The sequence below is a fragment of the Puma concolor genome, chromosome C1 (assembly GCF_028749965.1).
Source record: "Puma concolor isolate L17-30 chromosome C1, mPumCon1.1.hap2, whole genome shotgun sequence".
Classification (NCBI taxonomy): domain Eukaryota; kingdom Metazoa; phylum Chordata; class Mammalia; order Carnivora; family Felidae; genus Puma; species Puma concolor.
The window spans coordinates 156,156,485-156,175,728 of record NC_141674.1 but is presented as its reverse complement, the minus strand read 5'-3'; the positions used below and the strand labels follow the sequence as shown (position 1 = coordinate 156,175,728).

At 36.9% G+C, this 19,244-nt stretch overlaps 1 protein-coding gene across 3 annotated transcripts in view; it reads left to right on the top strand.

Moving 5' to 3' along the window:
- LOC112861247 (sodium channel protein type 1 subunit alpha) overlaps positions 1-19,244 on the top strand; it is a 134,123-nt gene that overhangs the window by 89,221 nt on the left and 25,658 nt on the right. For all 3 annotated transcript variants that reach the window (XM_086718807.1, XM_086718806.1, XM_086718805.1), the window contains exon 18: positions 16,469-16,589. In XM_086718807.1, coding sequence (XP_086574933.1) covers positions 16,469-16,589 — 121 coding nt within the window. The remainder of the gene's footprint in view (positions 1-16,468; positions 16,590-19,244) is intronic.

Here is a 19,244-nt window from a genome sequence, read left to right as displayed (position 1 = left end):
TGCAGATTTTCAACTGCACAGGAGATCAGCCCCCTTAACCCCTGCATTGTTCAAGGGTCAACTGTATATATATTTGGATTTTAGAAAGATGACTTTCAACCTTTAAATATGAATTTCCATGTTGGGAAATACCTCATTGACTCAAAATGTTACTGGCCATGGTCTCTGTTACCTGTTCCATTTGAATATGTTAATGTTTCCCTTCCTTAATTTCAATAATGAGCCTTATCTACAGTGGATCATTATTGAAATTCTATTAATGGCATGAGTTAAAATTACAAATGCCCATTGTTTATTACCATTTTCTAAGCACTTGTCTGTAGACATGTGAGGCCCACAATTATAAAGGTGTTGGTAATTGATTATGCTCTAGAGCCAGACACTGTGTTGTATAATTCCATTTTAGCCACATACCATGTGACCTTACCCGACTATCTAATCCTCAATTTTCTTATCTCAAAAATGAGGATAATATCACCTACTTCCTACTTTCTGTGGACTATTAAATGAGGCTATAAATGCGAAGCAGTTAGCATAATGCCTGACAAATTGTAAGTATTCAATAAACTGTCATTATTATTATTACCAGTAACATTCCCAACTGCTCCCAGTATTTTCTTGTAAGAAGTACTAGTAACATACTCCACTGTTAGTCCTTTTGTATTGTTTGCCTTCTGCCCTCAGTAATAAATTTCTTTACGTGTTTATCTGGGGAAAGTGATAGATTTTGTATTATCTGTTTAATTTTTAAATTTCTCATTAAATTCTTGATATGGTAGACTCCTTAAAAAATGTAAGAAACCTTTTTTCTAAAGAGCATTCCAGTCAGAAAAAATAAATATACAGAAACCTAGAGACATGAACCAACAGGATGTGTTTGGAAACAATAATAGTTTAGTATCTCTGGAATATAAAATCACAGGAGATGAGGCTACTGACTGCCTCAATTTCCAGGAAAACGAAAACAGACTCCATATTAAGGGACATGTAAAATGGAGGCCTGTATTTGCTTTGCCTCCCCCTTAAGATGCACACTTATACACAACTGACCCCCACCCATTACAGGACAAATCTATGGGCTATCTGTCTCTACTTGTCCCATGTTTGTTCCCAAATGCAGAAAAGGCATAGCATGGGTCACATTCATCATTCTGTAAATCCCAGCAGACCTCAACCCACAAAGTACATTCAAATAACCTAAAGAATTGTTTTTAAACCCTTATAATGTTTCGAGGCACCTGGGTGGCGCAGTCAGTTAACTGTCCAACTTCTGCTATGTCATGATCTCGCGATTCACGAGTTCGAGCCCTGCATCAGGCTCTGTGCTGACAGCTTAGAGCCTGGATCCTGCTTCAGATTCTGTGTCTCCCTCTCTCTCTCTTCTCCTCCCCCACTTATACTCTGTCTCTCTCTCAAAAATAAATAAAACATTAAAAAAATTAAAACCTCATAATGTTTCTTGACTCATGCAGTAGTAAGAATAATGGATCAGCTAGAAATATGGGTTTCCACTGAAAACTAATAATAAAGGGTGGTGGCTTGGACAGATTTCAAAGAGCTTTAAAAACTGGGCAAAACTGCTGAGACCGTACAAAAGACAATATAAGATGATATCTCTCCAATTAGAAAGTAAGATTCTTTGGTTATGGATTGTATTTTATATAATTTTAGTCTTCTGAGGCACCTACTGCAATGTTGGACACAAGTGTGTGCTCAGGAACTTTTTCAGTTTTGGTTGATTTGTTTAAATACTAGACTAAAAGTCTGGTGGCCTTACGTCTACTCTGGGCAAATCACTAACCCTATATTGTCCCATTTCCTAATTTGTAAAAAGAGGACAACTGTCCAATAGCACTTATAGGAATATTATGAGGATCTAAAAGCTATTCTGAAGTTAAAAGTGCTCAAAAACATAAGGAGCCAAGGCACAATTATACCATAATTCTGTCTCATACTTTTTAAATGAATTGAGTTATTAAACTTCTACTTTTTGGAATAAAAACATGTATTCTAAGCTAGTTAGGGAAAAAGTACACTTGTTTTTGCAATGAGTGAGCCCCAGAATGAGTAAAAATGACATTTGGATCTTTGTAATTCATGTCATGTTAATAACAGATATCATATGTTGAGTGCTCACCGTGGGAAAACACTGTTTGTAGGGTTTTACAATGTGTTGTCTCCTCCAGTGCTTCATACCAGGAGATAGATATTATTAGTCTAATCTTACAGATAAGGAAATTGAATGCAAAGAGTTTAAGTAGCTTGCCAATGTCACACAAATAGTAAGGACTGATCCCAGGCTAGAATCCAGGCAGCTGTCAACACAGTCCATGTTCTTAACCATTACACTAAATCTCCTTAATAGTGCCTGAAAAAATAATTTCTTTGGCATTTCTTTAAAATGAATGTATTGTTTATTAAAGAACTAAGAATAGAAGTCCATTATAGAGTTGGTCCTAGCTACCAAACCTCTTCACTGGGCATAGGTTAATGGCACAGCCACAAGTGCCTGAGTCCTCTCCCTCAGTCCTGGAGGATCCTCTTTCTTCTGGAATGGCCTGCATGTTAGACCAATCTGCTGCTGCATCTCACACTGACCTGTGGAACTCTAATTCTAATTACAGAGCACTTATTCTGTTAGGCTATGGTTACTTCACGTTGTATTTTAGGAAGACATGCTTCTGAGTTTAAGGCTTAAAATCATTAGGAAGCACTTCTATGATTGCACCATTAGATTATGAAATCTTTGAGAATAGGAGAAACACTAACCAGGTCTTAGTCACCTTAAGGCCATAGCATATACAAAATGTTTATTAAATGAATGAGTAAATGGGTAATGAATATTTACTTCTAGACTTCCATTTGCCCTCTCATTTATAACATCTGTGTTAAAATAAAACTTATTTTATTTTATTTTATAAAATATTTATTTTATAAAATAAAACTTATTTATCAGCAGCTTTGCTGATATTCGTTCATTTAATACTTTTACCTTTACTGTACTTGGGTTAAAGAACATGTGACAATTTCCAACCTCAGCATATACTGCTCAGCAGATTAAATTTGTACTAACACAGAAAAGTCTACAGTGAACACCTTACGTGGCAACTGATCCTTTTTTAAATGTACCTGAGAGCAGGGATTAATCCGTTTCATTTACCAAAGTATAGCCCACATTTAGCATAGTGCCTAGCCTATAGAAGGTGCCCAGTAAATATATGTTAAATAAGGAAATAGGAAGTCTCTGGTTAATCTTGAATCAAAAGGGATAGGTACCAAGATTGTTACAAGTATCCAAATTCATGAACACCATGATAACATAATGTTTCTCATAGAAAAGCATCACACAAAATATCTGGGGATATTAGGAATCTCTGCAAGATAGATGCGTATGCCCCCAACTTTTCTTTCTGTACAGTCTCTTCACAAATCCTCATGGTCTCTGATGTAGCAACTATTGCCTCCATCCTGTATTACAGTTTCTCCTTTAGAAGACCTTACCACAAACTTAGATAAATGGACAAGATTCCTGCTCTAAAATAAAATAAAATCATGTAAATTTTAAGTGTCCCTTTGATCTCATCTCTTAAGTTTTTTTTTCCTTAAATTCATTGCCAATCTTCTTGAAAAATAGATTATACTCACTGTTTTCGCATTTTCCACTGCTTAGTCACCTTCAAACATCCCCTTTCTGTTTTTTTCCCTAACTTTCTCTCTGTCAGAAACCATTGATGTTCTCTTAATTGCCAAGTTCAGTGACCCTATCTCACCTGTTTGTCTGCAGTATTTCCTAATTCTTTTTTTTTAATGTTTATTTATTTTTGAGAGAGAGACAGAGTGTGAGTGGGGGAGGAGCAGAGAGAGAGGGAGACACAGAATCTGAAGCAGGCTCCAGGCTCTGAGCTGTCAGCACAGAGCCCGATGCGGGTCTCGAACTCACGAACCATGAGATCATGACCTGAGCTGAAGTCAGACGCTTACCGACTGAGCCACCCAGGTGCCCCAATATTTCCTAATTCTTTAAGCTCTGTCATTCCCTGGCTTCCAAAAAATCCATGCTACTTTCCTCTCAATCATATAAGCTCTCAAATTGCTTATGAGAAGTCTAGATTCATTCTCAACTTCTCTAATTTGAAACCCCTCATCAAATTTACTGTCAAATCGTGTGGATTTTATCTTCTAAATCCATCTCCAATCATGACCTCCGGCTTCCTATCCTATTATTTCATCTGTATTACTAGAATTACCATCTGAAACACATTGCCATGGACGGGGAAAAGGCAGTCTTGAATATATCGTAGGCAATTGCACCATCTTGATGAGATTCATTTCTTCTGTCCAATTCCCCAGGACTCAGCTCAGTCCTAGTCACATCGTTGCATGAAATTTATGTGTTTTGACTCTATAATTTCTTGCTAGAAATTATCTTCTTCTTCTTGCCACTCTCCGCAAAATCTAACAAAACAAAATGATCTTTGAATTGAGATTCATGACTTTGTCCATGTATCGACTCAATAAAGATATGTTGTTGCTTTGTTGCTCACTATATCAGGCAACTCTTAATTCTGGAAAACCCTCTCAATTCCCCCCAAATATAATTGCTAGCTGCATAACATGAAATGTGTGTATTATACTCTATTTCTCTGTTGCGTATCTGTCTGTCCTACTTACTAATCTTGTGAGCAGCTTGAGAATAACTGTGGTCGTATATATCTTTGTACTGCTAGTAACAAGCACAGAACCTGGCACAAATGAGGTGCTGCATCAGTGGTAATTGGCATTTTATAAGTTAGTTATGCTTTTCATGAATACATACATTTTTATCAGTTATATATTCTGAAAGTATACAGATAGAATAAATCAAGCAAGACTCTTCTTCCTAAGTCAAATTAAGGAAGCAGTTTGCTTTTGGATGCAGCTTCTCCTCTCCGGGGAGGTGGCAGGGAGGAGAGAAGGAGGAGAAAATAATACACTCAGAATCTCATATAATTATCTGACAGATGCTCAGGAAACACTTTGGAGAGTCCCATCTGGACATTGGTTGGGGATGTCCTTTCAGCTCTTGCCTATTTCCTTATCCTGAGCTATAGTTTCTCAGGGCCATGATCTTTATGAGATGGCAACTATTCCAGCCAGTGGATACACAAACTCCCTCTTGTTTACATCGAAGTGTTTACCAGGTGGTGCCAACTCTACGTTTCTTTGTCTACTACACATCCCCACCAGCTCTGTACAATGTCAGACCTCCATCATCTCTCAGCTTTAACTGCTGCAACCCCCACGAATATTCCTCCTCACTCGTCTAGTATCCACATAATAAGTCATCTTTCTAGGAGGTAAACCTGGTCAAAGGTCTCCCCTCTTTCTAAACTTTCAGAAGCTGCTCCTTGCTTACAGTCTATACTACCTAACATGGCATATGAATCCCTGCAAAAAATGACTATTAGTGACCTTTCCAGCCTCACATAGTAGTACCCTCCTCCCCTCCCCATCCAAGTACACTGCTCTTTTGTTTCCTAAAACTCCCCATGCTCTATCAGGTTCTGATCCTTATGCCTGTTCTCTCTGTCTAGAATACTCTCTTACCCCCGCCTCTTCACCTGCCCCAACCCCATCCAACTCATCCTTCTGTCCCAAGTGTTATTTCCTTCTATTGTAACCTTCTTAGACTGAATTAGGTGGTGCTCTCAAGATCCTCTACACGAATCCAATTACCGTGTGCGACAGTTGTTTGCTTCTCTGTATCTTCCATCTGATTGAACCCATGAGGGCAGGTACTAGGACTATTATAGTCACTATTTCATTCTTCAGGCCCTAATCTTGTGCATAGACTAATATTTTTGGTAGTTGAAAAGGTCAAATGTTAGCAATTACAAATATTATAAACTATATAATACTATTATGAAAATTATTACCATTTATCAGGCAAGCACATGCCAAGCATTTTCCATGTGTTATCTTGTTCAGTCCTTATAGCAACCATGTGATGTAAGGACCATTTTACAAATTAGAAGCTAAAGCTTAATGAGGTGAAGATAATTGCCAAAAGTCCGTAAAACCAGTAACTGCGATTCAAACCCAAGCCTGCCTGGCTCAAAACAGGACTCTTAACCCTTTCATTATAGTTATACAGTTCCTCCCGCCAGTAGACACTTATTAAATATTTGTTAAATGTTATCATTCATCATTAAAAATTAATGTCAAAAGAACGCTAGAGACTCTATGCCCATTTCAGCAAAATGAATTTAACAATGGAAATTACTCATTTGATTTACAACTTTGACTTCTAACTTGGGAATTATAAATGCAATTTTGCAGACTTTTTTGTTTGTTTGTTTCTAACTTATTTGTATTACAAAAATTTTATGTTGGTCCAATATATGATGAGATGTTCTATTTCTTTTGTTACTTTATGTCTAATCATCAATACAAAGTCCATGTTTGACATACTTTAAAGCAGAATTCGGAGTATGCTAGAGCTATATTCTTCAACCTTCCCCTCTACCTTGGTGAAAAATTTGACTAACACTGGATTTCACAATTGATAAGAACAAGTTAATAATTAGTAAATATGAAAAATGCACTGAAGACTGTCCTTCCAATATACAGCTGGATGAAGAAATCATCTGGGTTTTAGGGATGATGTGGGAATTAATGGACTAATATTTGACTTTTCCAGCTTCTCTGTGGAAATGCTAAATCTCAGGACATTGTATTTTTCTTTGATATTGTTGCTTTGTTGAGAGTCTTTAATAGAGGTCATTTAAATTTTTAATATGCACAGTGTACACAATGAAATATTAATACTAATATTTTTGACGTAGAGCATCTCATTTCTGTATGATTTAAGATATATATATAGAGAGATATTTAAGTACATATAAGTATATATAACAACAGTAAAATGCCCATCTTTAAAACAGTACATACCTAGCTTAAAAATAAGTACTTTTTCAAAAATAAAAATATATGTATATATACATACACATATTTCATGTCCTTTGACCCGTAAATTCCAGATTTATATTTTAATAAATTTATCACTTATTATAAATTGAACTCCTTTTAAACCCTATAAATGAGCTCCCTATAACAAACCAAGTCTAAAATAAGAGCATAAACATCCTAATATCAAGTCAGGGAACAAGAAAAAACACATTTAATCATTTACTCTTAAAAAATATTGTGGAGTATTTTATTTGCTGTGCTTTGTTTTGCTTCACCCTCAAGGTCAAAATCATTTGCTATAGTAGAGAACATTTTTAAAAAGCAAGAAATATTGCATAAATCCATTGAGGAGGGAAAATGCTCTTACCATCAGTGTTATAGTTATTAAGTGGTTATTGAATGCCCTGGTGTAAAAAACAAAGTGGATGCTTCAGATACGATATGGCCCCTGCATTCTCTCGGCTCACTTTATGAAGTCAGCCTGCCAAAAATACATGAACATTACAGGTCAAGGCAGAATTTAGCTTGAGAATCATGTGTGAAAATATACATATTTTCAAATAAATTAGCTCATTGAGAAATCAGTTAAATCAAAGGTTGATTAATGGCTTAATAAACACGAAAATAGATTTTTTAAATCGTCTGTTAATCTCAAAAACTGTAAGAACCTAATGCTTTATTATTTTAATGGTGAATTTCAAAACAAAATTAAATTTGAATTTAAAAACAAAAAAAAGGAAAAATCAGTTGCACTCATTTTTGCTGTTATCCAATTTTTTTAGTATTTTATTAGAGATGGATTCTTGCCATCATCTAAAAATCATTTCCTTCTGTTTTTGAGTAATTGTGTTATTACTCCAATGAAATAAAGAACTCAAAGCCAACAACTGATTTCAACAATGAAAAATACAAGAATATATTGATAAAGATACATAAAAATGGTTGTGAGAGTTTTAATACCATCCTCTTAGCCTGTGATAAAACAAAGAAAAATTAAATAAGGACACTGATTATTTGAATAATATAAGTAATAAAAGTAAATATATCCTGAATGTATACATTATCTCAAAATTTACTTATGCAGGGTTTTCATATTTTCTTTTTTTGGAGACTTCTTATTTTCAAGTGCTCGTGTATATATTTATATTAATTAACAATATACTAGATAGCAAAGTAAACCTCAATAAATTCACAATAGAAGATATCATATAGAGTTATCATCTAATCACAATACAGTTAAACTACAAATTAATAGTAAAATGATAGAAAAATTCTAACAATTTGAAAATTAAGAAATTCCCTCCTAAACAAATATTGAGTTAAGGAGCAAATAAAATACATAAATAGCTGTTTGGAGAATAAGAACATTCTCCATCAGAATCTATGGGATAGGACCAAGTAGTCATTGGATGTCTTAATGATGACAAGAATGATCAAGAAAGAATGAAAGAACATGACCAAAAACTTAGTTTGAGAAATTAGAATTTAAGCAAAATGAAGGGGATATAAGTAGAGAAATTAATTAATTATCAGTGTAGCAGATGATATTAGTATAGCAGTGGTCCTTAGAAAAGAAAACTAATAAAACACACAGAGTTTGGCATGGTTGGCAAGATCCTAAGATGACCCCGAAGACTCTTGCCCTTGGGTAATCCCCAGCCGATGAGTGCAGTTGAAATCTGATTATGAAGAGGTACCACTCCTGTGATTATGTTATGTTTATAGCCAAAGGGAGATTATCCTGGGTGTACCTGACCTAATCAGATGAACCCTTTAAGAGCAGTTTTCTCCCACTGGTCATGTAAGAGTAATTGAAGGAGAGAGAGATGCTCTGGGGAGAGAGAGATGCTCTGGGTGGCTTGGAAGAAAGACTGCCTATGGGGGCCTATGTGGCAAGGAAGTGTGGTGGCCTCCACTTACAGAATGGTTCAAGGCCATGAGCTAGCAGGACAGCAGGGACTTCAGCCTTAAAACCGCAAGGATATGAACTCTGCCTATAGCCCATAAGTTTGGTAGATCTTGAACCTCGGATGGGCCTATAGCCCATAAGTTTGGTAGATCTTGAACCAGTCAACACCTTAGCTTATCCCAGTGAGACCCTGAGCACAGAATCCGGCTATGTGGGACCAGACTTCTGACCTAGAGAAACTGTGAGATAATAAATTGGTATTGTTTGAAGCTGCTAAATTTGTGGAAATTTGTTACACAGTAGTAGAAAACTAATACAAACGGGAAAAATTACATGTTAAGGAAACTCAAATGATTTTCTGTTTATAAAGTGCAATTGCAATCTGGTAAGAACACAAACACTCCGGCAGAAAAACAAGCAAAAGACAAGGATGATTGACAGAAGAAAAAAACATAACTGAAATGAACCTCAAGAATCTTTAACCTTCATTTTAATAAATTAATATTAAAGTAACCATAAAATACTTTGTACTTTTCGCTTTGGCCAATAAAAAGGGGGACAAAGTAGCAAAGGAAAAGAAACAAAAACAGACAAATAATGCAATAATTCACTATGCTGATGAAAGGGTTCTAGGAGACAGAAACTTAACTCAGATCTGAGAATATAGTATCTCCCAATAAATGTTTAGTGATTACATGAATATTGCACATAGGACTAGTACAGAAGCTAACTTAAAAGCCCAGTTACATGTGAATGGTTTCTCTGTTTCCAAGGTGGGAGTAGCATTTATTTTTGCTTCTCCCATCCTCGCCCAGAGATGATCATGGGATTTTTCTAGACACAGACCCAGCACCTATGACTCATCTATGCACAAAGCAGCCATACCCACCCTGAGCACTTACTGCGTATCTCTCCCTGAGTCCAGGTTTCTCCCTGCATTGCCTTCTTACCATTTTCAGTATCACATCTCTCTTGTATCATTTCAAATCCTAAAAGACTACAGAGTGGTAGAACACTACAGCAAGAACTTTAGAGATCATTCCTTCATTTTACGTGTAAGAAACTGGCCCAGGGAATTATTTGGGCAAAACCATACAGAAAGTGAGAGGTTGAACCCCCATTATTAGGGGCTTTCTTCCCACTACTATGGTCTGACGCAGGAGAGGGGTGTAAAGATGAGGTTGTTGGTGACCCACAGGTGACTAACCTAAAAAACTAGGTTAGCTTTTTTTTTTTTTTTTAGAGCCAACCACATCTTTATTAGTCTCTGCAGCAGGGCCACTGGAGCCCCTACCTACAAGGGAATTTTAGCAGACACCAAAGAAATGAGGGGGAGTCTTTGTAGATTTTAGTCAGAAGGTGATTTGTCTTAAAGCATCACACCAGCTTCTGCGGGCAGGTGGATTGAAGAAAGGCTCAACTGAAGGCCATAGACTGTTTTAAAAGTTCTTGGAATGATCAGCTGAGAAATGGTGAGAATTACAGATGTGACCTGGCTGTGTAAAATAGTTTACAACATCTACCGACTTCATATGTGAATAACCTTGCAACATGATAACAATTCATGCATGTTTTCTGCATGCATGCAAATAAAACAATGTACATAATGGGTACAGTGATGTGTGATAATGAAATATACACAGAGGCAGCACGTCCAATTAAAAAGAACTTTTTAAAGTTTATTTATTTTTGAGAGAAAGCGAGAGAGTGAGCATGAGAGGGGCAGAGAGAGAGGGAGAGAGAGAATCCCAAGCAGGCACCATGATCAGCACAGAGCCCAACACGGGGCTCGAACTCATGACCATGAGATCATGACCTGAGCCCAAAGCAAGAGTCAGACGCTTAACCATTGTGTCACCCAGACGCCCCTAAAAAGAACTTTTAAGTTAGGAGTTTTGAACCCTAACTTAACGACAGATTAACTGTGTGTGTTTGCCAGGTCAATTATACCAGTTGTACCATCTAGGTCCAGTTTTCTAATCTGAATGTAAAGTTCTCTAGGGTCATTTTCCATTTTGATTCTTATAAGCTTCTAGTAAAAAAAAAAAAAAAATACAAAAACACAAAAACTTCAGAATAATTTATAAAATTTATTGTATTGGAAGTGTATGTTTTCCACATAGTGCAGCTTTCATGTTCTGCTGCCCACATAAGCATGGTTGTTGGTACTTAGCATAAGGAAGTTAAAACAGTTTACTTTTCTTCTTGAGAGAAAAAGAGAGGGAAAGGAGCATGTTTCTAACATAGTTCAGGGTAACATAATCAGGAGAGCGGTGGCCCATCACCTTCACGATATTCTGTTGGCTAGAAGGAAGTCACAGGCCCTGCCCACATGCAAGGGTGGGGAGTATTGGAGGGCATGACAACAGTGGCCAGAACTCTAACACAAACTCAGAATTCTACTACCACGGACTGCCAGGTAAGTATTTTTTCAGACATAAAGAAGAGATATTGTTGCATATTGCTTGTCATATTGCCAATCCTTTTTCAGGTCTTTAGACTAAAACCTCTGAAAGAGCTTTCATTTTCTCAAACCACAAAAATACTCTCCCTCCAACTGATATAACCTCCCAGTTAGGGGTGGTGTTAGTGACAAATTCTAAAAATGTTTTATTTTTGTTTTTATATCTCTGTGCATTAGTTTGCATACAAGTTGTTTTTATCTAGGATTCTTAGATCTCGGGAATTTTTTCCACCTATCACCTTGTTTCCATGGAAAACCATGTTACTAAATTCCATATAATCTTCCCTATTATTCACCCACACTTTTTTTCTTCCATTTTAGTATCTTCTTATTAAATTTGGGCATTCATTTTCCCAGGTTTTGATTCAACTCTAGTTTTTTAATACTTTTTAACAATTGTGGGCTTTTTTTAATGTTTATTGATTTATTTATTTTGAGAGAGAGAGCACCTAGGTGTGCCCATGTGCAGCAGGGGAGGGACAGAGAGAAGGGGAGAGAGAGGATCCCAAGCAGGCTCTGCACTGTCATCACCGAGCCTGACTCAGGGCTCCATCTCATGAACTGTGAGATCATGACCTGACCCCAAACCAAGAGTCAGAAACTTAACCGACTGAGCCACCCAGGCACCCCAACAATTGTGTTTTTTAAACAAATTCTTTCATGTATCATGAATGTGTAAAGCACATGATAATGGAACTGCTCTGCCTGAAACTTGCCTGGTTGGCCTTTATCTTCCTCCTAAGGTTGACGTCTCCATCTCCTCAGAACATAGGTTGGAAGCCTCTCTTCCGTAAGAATGACAGACACTCACCTTTTATTGCGAAATGAATGTTATACATTTACATGATTACTGGTTGAGAATTTAACTGTACAATTCATCATCTGCAAAAACACCGTTTCTCTAAATTCTGAAGTACGTCACTGACCAAGTAGAACTAAAAGCATTACATACTTAAGTTTCATCTTGGTGCCCTTCTCTCTTGTCTTTGTTAATTAACGGTCTTATGTTTGAATGAAAGGTCTTGGTGCCTTTATTTATTAATGTTTTTATGTATTCTAATCTATTTTTTATTTAATACATTTATTATCTAATTCATTACTTTTTAAATTTATTTATTAATGTTCTTTATTTAGCTCATCAGTCAAAACCCTCGTTGCCTCCCATGTAACACTTCACCTCAGTTTTTTCTGTATCTGTTTCATTTTGTTTGTTTTTCTTTCCTCTCTCACATTTAAATACTCCTTGATTTACATCATACGTAAACTTCTAAAAAAAAGCACTGACATTTCTCTCTGGTTAGCATCGTTTATCTCTAGTAGATTATCTAGCCTGCACCCACCTGTCTGTGGTTTGATCTTGCTAACATTCACTTGTCAGTTTATCCGATTTTATTTTGACTTGAAAGTTGGGGCAAATTTCCCTGACTAGTAAGGGAATCGGGGACTATCCTCCCATGATACGGCTTACCAGGCTTCCTTTGCAAAATGTTGATTACGTAAGTTATTTAAGCCAAATACGAATACAATTTTTTAAGTCTAATTTGTTGGGCGCCTGCAGGGCTCAGTCAGTTAAGCTTCTGACTGTGTTTCAGCTCAGGTCATGATCTCATGGTTTCATGAGTTCGAGCCCCGTGTTGGACTCTGTGCTGACAGTGCAGAGCCTGCTTGATATTCTCTCTGCCTCTCTCTCTCTCTCTCTCTCTCTCTCTCTCTCTCTCTCTCTCTCCCCCTCCCCCGCTCATGCTGTCTCTGTCTCTCTCAAAATAAATAAAACTTAAAAAAAATTTTTTTAATAATAAATAAATAAATAAATATATAAAATCTAATTTGCAATCCTGTCCCACTCCTGAAAGGTACAGGAATTCCTTCTAGATCTCAAACATTAAACTGCTTCATCTTGAAAACTAATAGACACTTGCATGAAAATGTTACCTTAGGCCTCTTGTTCTAGCCTGTGCTATCATTGGCAGTTGTGCAGCATCACTTTGGCATGGGCCACACTTACAATTTATCATCTAGGATTTCCAGTTTAGGTTTTTTCAAAAAGGACAGAGATTTTAAGAACCTTGTGAAGCAACCTGAATTTAGCGTCCTTCCAGAAATGCATATCCCCAGTACCCCCTCCTTTTTTAAAAAACAATTATTCACACCTAATTTTACAAGTTTTGTTTTCATTTGTACGTATATGGTTGGGGGAGATTTGCCTTTATTAAACTTATGCAATGAATTCAACTTAGTATTTATGGATGCAACAACAACTAACTTTCTTTCACTCGTTTTATAAAATTATTTAAGAGTAAATTACACAATTACGCTAATCTAAAGTGGTACAAATTGATTTGAAAACAAACATAACTTATTTTTTGTTAATGTTTATTTATTTATTTTGAGAGAGAGAAAGACAGAAAGAGAGAGAGCATGCCAGGGAGGGGCAGAGAGAGAGGGAGAGAGAGAATCCCAAACAGGCTGCACACAGAGTCTGAGAAGGGACTTGATCTCACCACCACAATATCAAGACCTGAGCTAATATCAAGAGTTAAATGCTCAACTGACTGAGCCACGACGTGCCCCCAAACATAACTTATTCTTGATAAGTAAACAACTCTCCTGATGAAAGCAGAAATGCACAGGTGTGATACAATAGAACCAGCTGAGCAATTTCAGCACACCAAGCATATCAGTCATTGTGTTTTACAGAGAATGCCAACTGTTGTTAATGTAGTAAGTCAATTAGAATAAAGGGAGGTTAGATTTAAAAAAAAAAAAAAAAAGTAGTATGGGCCCAAAGTGTTGTGCAAACAAAGTGGTAAAGGGGGTTTAGATGAGAGTAATTATTATTCTTCCACAATGATGGGCAAAAATAACCACTATAAGCTACAGCCAGAAAACATTAAGAAGTTCACCTTGACTAAAATTAAGCACAGCTACTGTGAAGGATAGATTTGGAAAATTTGGTTGGAGTGCTAAGTTGGAGACAAAAAGCTTCATCTGGCAATAAAATATGAAACAGAGGTATTCATTCACCAAATATTTATTGGGCACCTAGCATAGAGCAGGCTTCATGGTCCACAAAGTTCTAGAATTACGTGAGGCTAGAATGAGGGTGATAAGAGCTTAGAGTTGTGGGCGCAAGCCCTGCATTGGGCTCTGTGCTGGGTGTGAAGTCTACTTATAAATATAAATAAATAAATAAATAAATAAGTCATGACTTTGAGAGCATGTTGATTTTGAGTAACATTAGGCACACTTCTACTTTCTTAACAGTAGTTCAGGCAGACTGTAGAATATACTTACATTGCTTGACAAGTGTTTGGAAACTAATTTGTAAGCATCTATAAAATCGTTGTCTATACCTAGTAACTGGTACCATATACAAAGTTGAGTTGTCAAACAATAGATTTTTTTTTTTAAGTTTATTTATTTTTGACAGAGAGAGAGAGAGAGTGCGAGCGTGAGCTAGGGAGGGGCAGAGAAAGAGGGAGACAGAATCGAAGCAGGCTCCAGTCTCTGAGCTGTCAGCACAGAGCCTGTCGCGAGGCTCAAACTCGCGCTATGAGATAATGACCTGGGCTGAAGTCAGATGCTTAACCGACTGAGCCACCCAGGGGCCCCAACAATAGCTTATTTTAAAGAATATTCTTAAGAATAAAGTTTGATGTATTGGCAATAGCACTCTCATCTGTAGAAAATCTGAACTAGTTAGACCTTTAGAAACTGTGCTAAAAAGGGGCGCCTGGGTGGCGCAGTCGGTTAAGCGTCCGACTTCAGCCAGGTCACGATCTTGCGGTCCGTGAGTTCGAGCCCCGCGTCAGGCTCTGGGCTGATGGCTCAGAGCCTGGAGCCTGTTTCCGATTCTGTGTCTCCCTCTCTCTCTGCCCCTCCCCCGTTCATGCTCTGTCTCTCTCTGTCCCAAAAATAAATAAACGTTGAAAAAAAAAAATTAAAAAAAAAAAAAAAAGAAACTGTGCTAAAAAAAAAAAGTAGCAATTTATTTTATCATCATCCAGGAAAGTCACCTCAAAGGAGGCTATTTAGGGAGCCACTGGGCATTTGATAAAATTAATTTCATGTTATGTAGGTTCACATCTTTTAATCTTAACACTCACAATTGCTCGTTGTAAATCTGAAATCTAGGTAACTAACAATGGTATTTAGTAATGGATATGAAGTTTGATATGGAGCCAGATATCTGGCATCATATGTGAAGAACTGTGATTGTTAAAAGGTAGATTTGTCCAAAATTCTTAAAGACTTTGCAAGTATTCCTTTAAAAAATTTCCCTGTGAGTTAAAGTAATACTATATAGCAAAGAGATTTATTATTGCTTGCACATAAGTTATTATTATGGCATTTGCCCTAGGAAAAGGATGTAATTAGTTTGGCAGATTTACTGTAAACAAAGAATCAAATAGAACTCATGTCTACAGCTACCAAAAAGCTTCCATGAAGATACTGAATACTTACATTACATAAAATTCCATTATATTTGTATTATATAAAATTCCATTAGTTTGTGGTGTTAACAGGTGTCTTCATTTTGTTTTAGTGTTTCACTTCAAGAGTGAATTGTAGATTCTCTTCACCTGTTAGACTAATCTTGCTATTTTGTTCTATGGATTCTTTTCAGTTTTAAATTGATGGAAAAATTGTCAGAGTGTCAATACACTGTTTCGGAAACAGTGTGGTCACACAAATGACAGAGCATGGGCTTTGGGCTCAGGAATAATTCTCCTCAAATCTTGGCTTCCTCATTTACTAGTTATGTAACATTAGACAAGTTATTTCACCTGGGCCTCAGTTCCCTTATCTGTAAAATGAGAACAGTTATACTAACTTTCCTTACCCCTCACCCTCCCTCTGGGGCTTCTCTAATTCTTAGGAGAGTGGTTTGCTTAATACATGTTTCTGACGGTCATTTGTAACTTCACAATATAGTAATTTGATTTCATGCTTACATGTGAATTATGGAAAAGGGAATACCATAACATTTCCTTGCTTCCTTTTCTTAGTCAATCCGTCTTTTGCTCTAAACTTAAAATCTCTTCACTTCAAGGAGAATCCAGCATCAGTTCATAGCACTAATCTTTTCTTCCTAGGCTATTACGAAAATTAAACTGATTTACTTTTTATGTCTATCTCATGCACAGAAACTTAATGAAAGCAGTAGCTCCTCTGAAGGCAGCACTGTAGACATTGGCGCACCTGCAGAAGAACAGCCTGTAGTGGAACCTGAGGAAACCCTTGAACCTGAAGCCTGTTTCACTGAAGGTAAAGAAAATGACCCTCATGTTAATCTTCCATTTATAGAATGTGGGGTGTTTTTTTTAGCTGTGATCACCCAAGATGGATCATTCATAATATAATAGAACTTTAGTAGATCTATTTGAATTACCACTAATAGGCTAACAGTTTTCAAATCTATTGTTATTTTTGGTTATCTCTGCCCACTATGTGTAAAAGAGCATGACAATAGAGAAAAATATTTTATTTTTTTATTTTATTTTTTTTTTTAGTGATTGCAGTTGACAAATTTTATTGCTACCTTTTTTTTTTAATATATGGAATTTATTGTCAAATTGGTTTCCATACAACACCCAGTGCTCATCCCAAAAGGTGCCCTCCTCAATACCCATCACCCACCCTCTCCTCCCTCCCACCCCCCATCAACCCTCAGTTTGTTCTCAGTTTTTAACAGTCTCTCATGCTTTGGCTCTCTCCCACTCTAGCCTCTTTTTTTTGTTTGTTTTTTTTTCCTTCCCCTCCCCCATGGGTTCCTGTCAAGTTTCTCAGGATCCACATAAGAGTGAAACCATATGGTATGTGTCTTAGAGAAAAATATTTTAATGTGATAAAAACAAATGACTGATTTATATTTTTAAAAGTAAAATGGTGATTTCACAATAAGTGGGCTTCTTTTTTATTTTTATTTCTAGAGAGAGGGGCATAGAGGGAGAGGGAGAGAGAGAATCTTAAGCAGGCTCCACACCCAGTGTGGAGCCTGTCGCGGGGCTTGATCCCATGACTGTGAGATCATGACCTGAGCCAAAATCAAGGGTGAGACGCTCAACCGACTAAGCCACCCAGGTGCCCCACAATAAGTTGGCACCTTAAATACTAGTCAAAATTCTCATACACAGAATTTGCCTTAAAATAGCTTTCTGGGGGTGCCTGGATGGCTCAGTTGGTTACGCTCCTGACTTTGGCTCAGGCCATGACCTCAGGATTCCTGAGTTCCAGCCCCGCATCGGGCTCTGTGCTGATAGCTCAGCGCCTAGAGCCCACTTCAGATTCTTCAGTGTCTCCCTCTCTCTCTGCCCCTCCCTCACTCTCACACTTTGTCTCTCTGTCTCTTTCTCAGAAATAAAAACATTAAAAAAAATTTTTTTAAATAGCTTTCTGACAAAGTTCAATGAGCTGCAAATGCTAAACTGTATTTTTTAACAAAATCACCATTTTCCAATGCTCATTGGATGAAGCAGGAAATAAGCAGTACCCCATACCTGATACCTGAACAGTTAAGCTGGTTGAGCCTGGTACAATATGGACAATAGGTTTAAGAGCTTTGTCTTCCCCGTGACTAGTATTTCCCATGGTCTGATTTTCTTGGGAATTTGAGTTTTAAAGATATGAATATAGTGCTCACTTCGGCAGCACATATACTAAAGATATGAATATATTTGCATATTCTCTATATAGTGATCTCTTCCTCATAGGCCTGATATACATTGTTTCCTTGTATTTCCTATATAAATTCCACATGTCACCCAAAGTCCTTCTCAAAACTACCTTCATCTGACCATGGTGTAAAAGAGATTATTATTCCTCTGAACAGCTATAATAAATATATGCATTTAATTCACCTGATGATTGTTCATATATTATCTTGTGAGAGCTTTCCTCTTTCTGTTTTGAACTGTTATATGTATCTTTACTGTCTTTTCTCCTCCCTGCCTTTCTTCCTCCCCTATCTCCCCCTTCTTCCAGCATACTTGACTTTTTCTTTTTAATTTTTTGTTTTTTTGTCTTGAGGTAGGGTTCCTGTGTTTATAGCTTTTCTTGAAAACAAGAATGTAAGGTTCTTGGTGGCAAGGTCCATGTTCTGTATCTTTTGTTTCTTTTTATCTTTTTTTTTTTAAAAGTGACTTTTTCTTTCATGATGCTTACAAAGGCATTCGCAGATATCTGTTGATTTAATTCTTACTTTTGAGTAAGTAAAGCAGTATAAAGAAGGAAATGACAAATCAAAGCAGAACCAAGCAACCGCATTTTAGTGGACTAAATTAAGTTGAAAATTATGTGAGTTCTTTTAGGAGCACCACAAGAAAACTAAACAGTAACAAACATTGTCGGGAGAGATCTACATTACTATTCCATAACCTCCTTAAAAAGGAAGTTTTCTGGGGTGCCTGGGTGGCTCTGTTGATTAAGCATCAGGCTCTTGACTTCGGCTCAGGTCATGATCTCTCAGTTCATGGGTTAGAGCCCCATGTCACTCTGAGCTGAAAGCACAGAGCCTGCTTGGGATTTTCTCTTTCCCTCTCTCTCTGCCCCTTCCCAGCTTGCATGCTCTGACTCTCTCTCAAAATAAATAAACTTTAAAAAATATAAATAGAATAAATAAAAACGAAGTTTTCTCTTTATTATTAATTTCTACTTTGAAGTCCTTTACTAGAGTGACTACATTTGTGCTTTACAAAGTTCTCTCTTGGACAATGAGTAGAAGCAGAAAAAGCAGGTATTATTAGCCAGGGAACCATTTAAAGAGGCTGAATAATTTTCACAATGTCAAAGAGCACAGCTAACAAATGTGCTCTTATTACTCCAGGCTTAGAGAATTATCCTAACAAGGTGGAGATGGTAACTGTAGTGAAAAGAGGAATCAGGGACATGCCAAAGAATATTATTGGAGCAGAAGTTACTTTA